The 11,024-nt window shown below is 44.6% G+C and overlaps 1 protein-coding gene across 1 annotated transcript in view; it reads right to left on the minus strand.

Moving 5' to 3' along the window:
- LOC124009465 (piezo-type mechanosensitive ion channel component 2-like) overlaps positions 1 to 11,024 on the minus strand; it is a gene marked incomplete at its 5' end in the record, with an annotated part of 249,921 nt that overhangs the window by 208,365 nt on the left and 30,532 nt on the right. The window contains 1 exon segment of the mRNA XM_046321275.1: positions 6,288 to 6,330. Coding sequence (XP_046177231.1) covers positions 6,288 to 6,330 — 43 coding nt within the window.

The raw sequence follows: 11,024 nt of genomic DNA on the forward strand, positions 1-11,024 counted from the left end.
CTTGTTGAACAGACTGCCAGACATAATGAGGTTTAACATGCATCAGATAGGGCTTGTTAACAGACTGCCAGACATAATGAGGTTTAACATGCATCAGATAGGGCTTGTTGAAGACTGCCAGACATAATGAGGTTTAACATGCATCAGATAGGGCTTGTTGACAGACTGCCAGACATAATGAGGTTTAACATGCATCAGATAGGGCTTGTTAACAGACAGACATAATGAGGTTTAACATGCATCAGATAGGGCTTGTTAACAGACTGCCAGACATAATGAGGTTTAACATGCATCAGATAGGGCTTGTTGACAGACTGCCAGACATAATGAGGTTTAACATGCATCAGAGAGGGCTTGTTGACAGACATAATGAGGTTTAACATGCATCAGATAGGGCTTGTTAACAGACTGCCAGACATAATGAGGTTTAACATGCATCAGATAGGGCTTGTTGACAGACTGCCAGACATAATGAGGTTTAACATGCATCAGAGAGGGCTTGTTGACAGACATAATGAGGTTTAACATGCATCAGATAGTGCTTGTTAACAGACTGCCAGACATAATGAGGTTTAACATGCATCAGATAGGGCTTGTTGACAGACTGCCAGACATAATGAGGTTTAACATGCATCAGATAGGGCTTGTTGAAGACTGCCAGACATAATGAGGTTTAACATGCATCAGATAGGGCTTGTTGAAGACTGCCAGACATAATGAGGTTTAACATGCATCAGATAGGGCTTGTTAACAGACTGCCAGACATAATGAGGTTTAACATGCATCAGATAGGGCTTGTTGAAGACTGCCAGACATAATGAGGTTTAACATGCATCAGATAGGGCTTGTTGACAGACTGCCAGACATAATGAGGTTTAACATGCATCAGAGAGGGCTTGTTGACAGACATAATGAGGTTTAACATGCATCAGATAGGGCTTGTTAACAGACTGCCAGACATAATGAGGTTTAACATGCATCAGATAGGGCTTGTTGACAGACTGCCAGACATAATGAGGTTTAACATGCATCAGAGAGGGCTTGTTGACAGACATAATGAGGTTTAACATGCATCAGATAGGGCTTGTTAACAGACTGCCAGACATAATGAGGTTTAACATGCATCAGATAGGGCTTGTTGAAGACTGCCAGACATAATGAGGTTTAACATGCATCAGATAGGGCTTGTTGACAGACTGCCAGACATAATGAGGTTTAACATGCATCAGATAGGGCTTGTTGACAGACTGCCAGACATAATGAGGTTTAACATGCATCAGATAGCAGAGGTTTAACATGCATCAGATAGCAGAGGTTTAACATGCATCAGATAGCAGAGGTTTAACATGCATTAACTGAAACCCCAAGTGGAGAAGTACAGGTTAGAAACGTAGGGTTGTGTCGCAAATGACACTCAATTCCCTACATATAGCACGACCAGAACCAATCAGACCTGGTCAGAAGTAGTACACTACAGGCCCTATGGTTAGAAGTAGTGTACTACAGGCCCTATGGGTCTTGGTCAGAAGTAGTGTACTACAGGCCCTATGGGTCTTGGTCAGAAGTAGTGTACTACAGGCCCTATGGGTCTTGGTCAGAAGTAGTGTACTACAGGCCCTATGGTCAGAAGTAGTGTACTACAGGCCCTATGGTTAGAAGTAGTGTACTACAGGCCCTATGGTCAGAAGTAGTGTACTACAGGCCCTATGGTTAGAAGTAGTGTACTACAGGCCCTATGGGTCTTGGTCAGAAGTAGTGTACTACAGGCCCTATGGGTAGAAGTAGTGTACTACAGGCCCTATGGTCAGAAGTAGTGTACTACAGGCCCTATGGTTTGGTCAGAAGTAGTGTACTACAGGCCCTATGGGTCTTGGTCAGAAGTAGTGTACTACAGGCCCTATGGGTCTTGGTCAGAAGTAGTGTACTACAGGCCCTATGGGTCTTGGTCAGAAGTAGTGTACTACAGGCCCTATGGTCAGAAGTAGTGTACTAGAGGCCCTATGGGTCTTGGTCAGAAGTAGTGTACTACAGGCCCTATGGGTCTTGGTCAGAAGTAGTGTACTAGAGGCCCTATAGGTCTTGGTCAGAAGTAGTGTACTACAGGCCCTATGGTCAGAAGTAGTGCACTACAGGCCCTATGGGTCTTGGTCAGAAGTAGTGTACTACAGGCCCTATGGGTCTTGGTCAGAAGTAGTGCACTACAGGCCCTATGGGTCTTGGTCAGAAGTAGTGTACTACAGGCCCTATGGGTCTTGGTCAGAAGTAGTGTACTACAGGCCCTATGGTCAGAAGTAGTGTACTACAGGCCCTATGGGTCTTGGTCAGAAGTAGTGTACTACAGGCCCTATGGGTCTTGGTCAGAAGTAGTGCACTACAGGCCCTATGGGTCAGAAGTTGTACTACAGGCCCTATGGTCAGAAGTAGTGTACTACAGGCCCTATGGGTCTTGGTCAGAAGTAGTGTACTACAGGCCCTATGGGTCTTGGTCAGAAGTAGTGTACTACAGGCCCTATGGGTCTTGGTCAGAAGTAGTGTACTACAGGCCCTATGGGTCTTGATCAGAAGTAGTGTACTACAGGCCCTATGGGTCTTGGTCAGAAGTAGTGCACTACAGGCTCTATGGGTCTTGGTCAGAAGTAGTGCACTACAGGCCCTATGGTCAGAAGTAGTGCACTACAGGCCCTATGGGTCTTGGTCAGAAGTAGTGTACTACAGGCTCTATGGGTCTTGGTCAGAAGTAGTGTACTACAGGCCCTATGGTCAGAAGTAGTGCACTACAGGCCCTATGGGTCTTGGTCAGAAGTAGTGTACTACAGGCCCTATGGTCAGAAGTAGTGTACTACAGGCCCTATGGGTCTTGGTCAGAAGTAGTGCACTACAGGCCCTATGGGTCTTGGTCAGAAGTAGTCAGAAGGGAATAGGGTGCTGTTTGGGACATATAGCCTATGTCAGATCTCTGGCCTCGCGTATACATTACATTAAGTGGTGTGTATTGGTACATATTGGAGAACCCGGCTCGCGCCACTTAAGGATATTTGGGAAGTGGACTGTATACAAGGCTCCAAACTCAATCTGTGGTGGCTAGTGGCTGGACAAACGGGAGGGTGGACTCATTATAATGGTTCGGATGGAATCAAATGGTATCAAACACATTCCTCAGATTTAAAGGCACACCAGCCGCCACTGAATACACGGAATGGAGAAGAAATACGTGTGAGATCGTTCACGTGTATCACCCAGAATAAAACGAGAAGTGTGGGAATTTCTATGGGACAAATCGTTTACTGAACCCTAAACCTCAAATAAATCTTCTAATGAATAATGTGGACATTATTCAGTGCAAACTGTCTAGGAGGTGCACAGTACTACATAGAGCCATGACTACATGGAACTCTATTCCACAGTACTACATAGAGCCATAACTACATGGAACTCTATTCCACATCAGGTAACTGATGCAGCAGTAGAATCAGATTTTTAAAAACAGAAGACAATACGCCTTATGGAACAGCGGGGACTGGGAAGAGACACACACAGGCATAGAGACACACACACAGGCATAGACACGATAAGACACACACTCTACACACACGTACACATGGATGTTGTATTGTAAATATGTGATAGTGGAGTAGTGGCCTGAGGGAACACACTGAATGTGTTGGGTAAAGTGTAATGAAATGGAATGTCATGTAATATTTAAAATGGTATAAACTGCCTTAATTTTGCTGGACCCCAGGAAGAGTAGCTGCTGCCTTGGCAGGAACTAATGGGGATCCATAATAAACCCCAGGAAGAGTAGCTGCTGCCTTGGCAGGAACTAATGGGGTTCCATAATAAACCCCAGGAAGAGTAGCTGCTGCCTTGGCAGGAACTAATGGGGATCCATAATAAACCCCAGGAAGGGTAGCTGCTGCCTTGGCAGGAACTAATGGGGATCCATAATAAACCCCAGGAAGAGTAGCTGCTGCCTTGGCAGGAACTAATGGGGATCCATAATAAACCCCAGGAAGAGTAGCTGCTGCCTTGACAGGAACTAATGGGGATCCATAATAAACCCCAGGAAGAGTAGCTGCTGCTTTGACAGGAACTAATGGGGATCCATAATAAACCCCAGGAAGAGTAGCTGCTGCCTTGGCAGGAACTAATGGGGATCCATAATAAACCCCAGGAAGAGTAGCTGCTGCCTTGGCAGGAACTAATGGGGATCCATAATAAACCCCAGGAAGAGTAGCTGCTGCCTTGGCAGGAACTAATGGGGATACATAATAAACCCCAGGAAGAGTAGCTGCTGCCTTGGCATAAATCCATAATAAACCCCAGGAAGAGTAGCTGCTGCCTTGGCAGGAACTAATGGGGTTCCATAATAAACCCCAGGAAGAGTAGCTGCTGCCTTGGCAAGAACTAATGGGGATCCATAATAAACCCCAGGAAGGGTAGCTGCTGCCTTGGCAGGAACTAATGGGGATCCATAATAAACCCCAGGAAGGGTAGCTGCTGCCTTGGCAGGAACTAATGGGGATCCATAATAAACCCCAGGAAGAGTAGCTGCTGCCTTGGCAGGAACTAATGGGGATCCATAATAAACCCCAGGAAGAGTAGCTGCTGCCTTGGCAGGAACTAATGGGGATCCATAATAAACCCCAGGAAGAGTAGCTGCTGCCTTGACAGGAACTAATGGGGATCCATAATAAACCCCAGGAAGAGTAGCTGCTGCCTTGGCAGGAACTAATGGGGATCCATAATAAACCCCAGGAAGAGTAGCTGCTGCCTTGGCAGGAACTAATGGGGATCCATAATAAACCCCAGGAAGAGTAGCTGCTGCCTTGGCAGGAACTAATTCCGTTAGTTTAGTCTTATTAGTTGCACCTGTTCCTTTTGTGTTTCTTGATTTTTGGTCTATTTAAGCCTGTTAGGCCCGCTTAGGTGTGTGCGGGATTATTTTGTGTTCTCTGTCGATCGTGGATGTGGTTGTGTTCTCTGTCGATCGTGGATGTGGTTGTGTTCTCTGTCGATCGTGGATGTGGTTGTGTTCTCTGTCGATCGTGGATGTGGTTGTGTTCTCTGTCGATCGTGGATGTGGTTGTGTTCTCTGTCGATCGTGGATGTGGTTGTGTTCTCTGTCGATCGTGGATGTGGTTGTGTTCTCTGTCGATCGTGGATGTGGTTGTGTTCTCTGTCGATCGTGGATGTGGTTGTGTTCTCTGTCGATCGTGGATGTGGTTGTGTTCTCTGTCGATCGTGGATGTGGTTGTGTTCTCTGTCGATCGTGGATGTGGTTGTGTTCTCTGTCGATCGTGGATGTGGTTGTGTTCTCTGTCGATCGTGGATGTGGTTGTGTTCTCTGTCGATCGTGGATGTGGTTGTGTTCTCTGTCGATCGTGGATGTGGTGTGTTCTCTGTCGATGTGGTGTGGTTGTGTTCTCTGTCGATCGTGGATGTGGTTGTGTTCTCTGTCGATCGTGGATGTGGTTGTGTTCTCTGTCGATCGTGGATGTGGTTGTGTTCTCTGTCGATCGTGGATGTGGTTGTGTTCTCTGTCGATCGTGGATGTGGTTGTGTTCTCTGTCGATCGTGGATGTGGTTGTGTTCTCTGTCGATCGTGGATGTGTGGTTGTGTTCTCTGTCGATCGTGGATGTGGTTGTGTTCTCTGTCGATCGTGGATGTGGTTGTGTTCTCTGTCGATCGTGGATGTGGTTGTGTTCTCTGTCGATCGTGGATGTGGTTGTGTTCTCTGTCGATCGTGGATCGTCGATCGTGGATGTGGTTGTGTTCTCTGTCGATCGTGGATGTTGTGTTCTCTGTGTTCTCTGTCGATCGTGGATGTGGTTGTGTTCTCTGTCGATCGTGGATGTGGTTGTGTTCTCTGTCGATCGTGGATGTGGTTGTGTTCTCTGTCGATCGTGGATGTGGTTGTGTTCTCTGTCGATCGTGGATGTGGTTGTGTTCTCTGTCGATCGTGGATGTGGTTGTGTTCTCTGTCGATCGTGGATGTGGTTGTGTTCTCTGTCGATCGTGGATGTGGTTGTGTTCTCTGTCGATCGTGGATGTGGTTGTGTTCTCTGTCGATCGTTTGCCCTGTGTTTTGGGTTGGTCAGTGTGTATGCGCCCTGTGGATTGGCGTGATCGTTTTCTCCGGGGTGTGAATACTTCCTGAAAGCCCTGTATTCTACATCTACAATATCTCTATAATATTAGGGTGTATAATTATAACTTAGTTTGTTAAGTCTATATTATGTATAGTGTACTGTAGGTTTGTATTTACAGTATGTTTGAATTGTCTTACCTTTCGAAGCCAATTTGCCGTATAGATTTCTCCCACGTTGAACCTGAACACAATCACAAGAGCATTTATAAGAGCAGGTACAGATTAAGAGCATTTATAAGAGCAGGTACAGATTAAGAGCATTTATAAGAGCAGGTACAGATTAAGAGCATTTATAAGAGCAGGTACAGATTAACAGCATTCATAAGAGCAGGTACAGATTAAGAGCATTTATAAGAGCAGGTACAGATTAAGAGCATTTATAAGAGCAGGTACAGATTAAGAGCATTTATAAGAGCAGGTACAGATTAAGAGCATTTATAAGAGCAGGTACAGATTAAGAGCATTTATAAGAGCAGGTAGATTAAGAGCATTTATAAGATTTAAGAGCATTTATAAGAGCAGGTACAGATTAAGAGCATTTATAAGAGCAGGTACAGATTAAGAGCATTTATAAGAGCAGGTACAGATTAAGAGCATTTATAAGAGCAGGTACAGATTAAGAGCATTTATAAGAGCAGGTACAGATTAAGAGCATTTATAAGAGCAGGTACAGATTAAGAGCATGTATAAGTGCAGGTACAGAGCAGATTAAGAGCATTTATAAGAGCAAGAGCAGGTACAGATTAAGAGCATTTATAAGAGCAGGTACAGATTAAGAGCATTTATAAGAGCAGGTACAGATTAAGAGCATTTCATAAGAGCAGGTACAGATTAAGAGCATTTATAAGAGCAGGTACAGATTAAGAGCATTTATAAGAGCAGGTACAGATTAAGAGCATTTATAAGAGCAGGTACAGATTAAGAGCATTTATAAGTGCAGGTACAGATTAAGAGCATTTCATAAGAGCAGGTACAGATTAAGAGCATTTATAAGAGCAGGTACAGATTAAGAGCATTTATAAATGCAGGTACAGATTAAGAGCATTTCATAAGAGCAGGTACAGATTAAGAGCATTTATAAGAGCAGGTACAGATTAAGAGCATTTCATAAGAGCAGGTATAGATTAAGAGCATTTATAAGAGCAGGTACAGATTAAGAGCATTTCATAAGAGCAGGTACAGATTAAGAGCATTTATAAGTGCAGGTACAGATTAAGAGCATTTCATAAGAGCAGGTACAGATTAAGAGCATTTCATAAGAGCAGGTACAGATTAAGAGCATTTATAAGAGCAGGTACAGATTAAGAGCATTTATAAGAGCAGGTACAGATTAAGAGCATTTCATAAGAGCAGGTACAGATTAAGAGCATTTCATAAGAGCAGGTACATATTAACAGCATTCATAAGAGCAGGTACAGATTAAGAGCATTTATAAGAGCAGGTACAGATAACACCATTTATAAGAGCAGGTACAGATTAAGAGCATTTATAAGAGCAGGTACAGATTAAGAGCATTTATAAGAGCAGGTACAGATTAAGAGCATTTATAAGAGCAGGTACAGATTAACAGCATTCATAAGAGCAGGTACATATTTAGAGCATTTATAAGAGCAGGTACAGATTAAGAGCATTTATAAGAGCAGGTACAGATAACAGCATTTTATAAGAGCAGGTACAGATTAAGAGCATTTCATAAGAGCAGGTACAGACTAACAGCATTTTATAAGAGCAGGTACAGATAACAGCATTTTATAAGAGCAGGTACAGATTAAGAGCATTTATAAGAGCAGGTACAGATAACAGCATTTTATAAGAGCAGGTACAGATTAAGAACATTTATAAGAGCAGGTACAGATTAAGAACATTTATAAGAGCAGATATAGCACTTGGTTGATTTACACACTTGATTTAGCTACTTTCACTACTAGTTTGAAATATTCCTGAGTACCATTGTGTGTAACTACTAGTTACTAGTACCATTGTGCGCTTAAAGACACATTTCCAGGTATTCTATTATTTTCTATTCACCTCATGGCGAAAATGACCCATGGTTGATAGCGGATAATGAACAAAATGACCCACAGCGGATGATGCACAAAATGACCCACAGCGGATGATGCACAAAATGACCCACAGCGGATGATGCACAAAATGACCCACAGCGGATGATGCACAAAATGACCCACAGCGGATGATGCACAAAATGACCCACAGCGGATGATGCACAAAATGACCCACAGCGGATGATGCACAAAATGACCCACAGCGGATGATGCACAAAATGACCCACAGCGGATGATGCACAAAATGACCCACAGCGGATGATGCACAAAATGACCCACAGCGGATGATGCACAAAATGACCCACAGCGGATGATGCACAAAATGACCCACAGCGGATGATGCACAAAATGACCCACAGCGGATGATGCACAAAATGACCCACAGCGGATGATGCACAAAATGACCCACAGCGGATGATGCACAAAATGACCCACAGCGGATAATGCACAAAATAACCCACTGTTGATAACGCACAAAATAACCCACGGCTGATAACGCACAAAATGACCCAAGGCCAATTGTGCAAAATGACCCACGGCTGATACCGCACAAAATAACCCACGGCTGATACCACACAAAATAACCCACGGCTGATAACGCACAAAATAACCCACGGCTGATAACACACAAAATAACCCGCGGCCAATAATGCACAAAATGACCCACGGCTGATACCACACAAAATAACCCACGGCTGATACCACACAAAATAACCCACGGCTGATACCACACAAAATAACCCACGGCTGATAACGCACAAAATAACCCACAGCCAATAATGCACAAAATGACCCACGGCTGATAACGCAACCAAAATAACCCGCGGCCAATAATGCACAAAATAACCCACGGCTGATAACACACAAAACTATCCACGGCTGATAATGACTTTGTTCCGGTGCCAAGGAAAACACATAATCACCTTGTGACTGGAGACTACAGACTAATCTAGACTAATGACAAATCAATTTAGAGCTGTGTGTATTGTGTGTTTTGTCAATTCCTTAGCAGAGTATTTAGGTGTTGAATATCACACTGATGGAGGTTCAGTTGTTTTGATGGCCTTTGAAAGACATTCTGACTTCAGAGGCAGATGTCTTGCTTCCAGACAAACTAAACACCATCTTTGCCCGCTTTGAGGATAATACAGTGCCACCGTCACGGCCCTCTAACAAGAACTGTGCCCCCCCCCCCTCCTCTGTGGCTGATGTGAGTAAGACATTTAAACGTGTTAACCCTCGCAAGGCTACTGTCCCAGACGGCATCCCAAGCCGCGTCCTCAGAGCATGCACAGACCAGCTGGCTGGTGTGTTTACAGACATATTCAATCACTCCCTATCCCAGTCTGCTGTCCCCACATGCTTCAAGAGGGCCACCATTGTTCCTGTTCCCAAGAAGGCAAAGTTAATTGAACTAAATGACTATTGCCCCATAGAATTCACTTCTGTCATCATGAAGTGCTTTGATAGACTAGTCAATGATCATATCACCTCCACCATACCAGCCACCTTAGACCCACTCCAATTTGCTTACCGCCCAAATTGGTCCACAAACGATGCAATCGCCATCACACTGCACACTGCCCTAACCCATCTGGACAACAGGAATACCTATGTAAGAATGCTGTTCATTGACTACAGCTCAGCATTCAACACCATAGTACCCTCCAAACTCATCGTCAAGCTGGAGGCCCTGGGCCTCAACCCCGCCCTGTGCAACTGGGTACTGGACTTCCTGACGGGCCGCCCCCAGGTGGTGAAGGTAGGAAACAACATCTCCACCTCGCTGAACCTCAACACTGGGGCCCCACAGGGGTGCGTGCTCAGCCCCCTCCTGTACTCCCTGTTTACCCACGACTGCGTGGCCATGCACGCCTCCAACTCAATCATTAAGTTTGCAGAAGACACAATAGTTGTGGGCTTGATTACCAACAACGACAAGATGGCCTACAGGGAGGAGGTGAGGGCACTCAGAGTGTGGTGGCTGGAACCCTAACCCTAACTCTCTCACTCAACATTAACAAAACAAAGGAGATTATCATGGACTTCAGGAAACAGCAGAGGGAGCATCCCACTATCCACATTGAAGGGACAGCAGTGGAGAAAGTGGAAAGTTTTAAGTTCCCCGGCGTACACATCAACGACAAACTGAAATGGTCCACCCACAAAGACAGCGTGGTGAAGAAGGCGCAACAGCACCTCCTCAACCTCAGTAGGCTGAAGAAATGTGGCTTGTCACCAAAAACACTCACAAAATTTTACAGAGCCACAATCGAGAGCATCCTGTCGGGCTGTATCACAGCCTGGTACGGCAACTGCTCCGCCCTCAACCGCAAGACTCTCCAGAGTGCGGTGCGGTCTGCACAATGCATCACCGGGTGCAAACTACCTGCCCTCCATGACACCTATAGCACCCAATGTCACAGGAAGGCAAAATATGTCATCAATATCACTTTAATAATGTATTCATATCTTATATTACTCATATTATATGTATATACTGTATTTTATACCATCTACTGCATCTTGCCTATGCCGCTCGGCCATCGATCATCCATATATTTATATGAACATATTCTCATTCACCTCTTTAGATGTCTGTGTATTAGGTCGTTGTTGTGGTATCGTTAGATTACTTTTTAGATATTACTGCACTGTCGGAAGTAGAAGCACAAGCATTTTGCTATTAACATCTGCTAACCGCGTGTATGTGACCAATAACATCTGCTGACCATGTGACCAATAACATCTGCTGACCATGTGACCAATAACATCTGCTGACCATGTGACCAATAACATCTGCTGACCATGT

Source organism: Oncorhynchus gorbuscha, linkage group LG22, assembly GCF_021184085.1.
Source record: "Oncorhynchus gorbuscha isolate QuinsamMale2020 ecotype Even-year linkage group LG22, OgorEven_v1.0, whole genome shotgun sequence".
In the NCBI taxonomy this organism is placed as follows: Eukaryota; Metazoa; Chordata; class Actinopteri; order Salmoniformes; family Salmonidae; genus Oncorhynchus; species Oncorhynchus gorbuscha.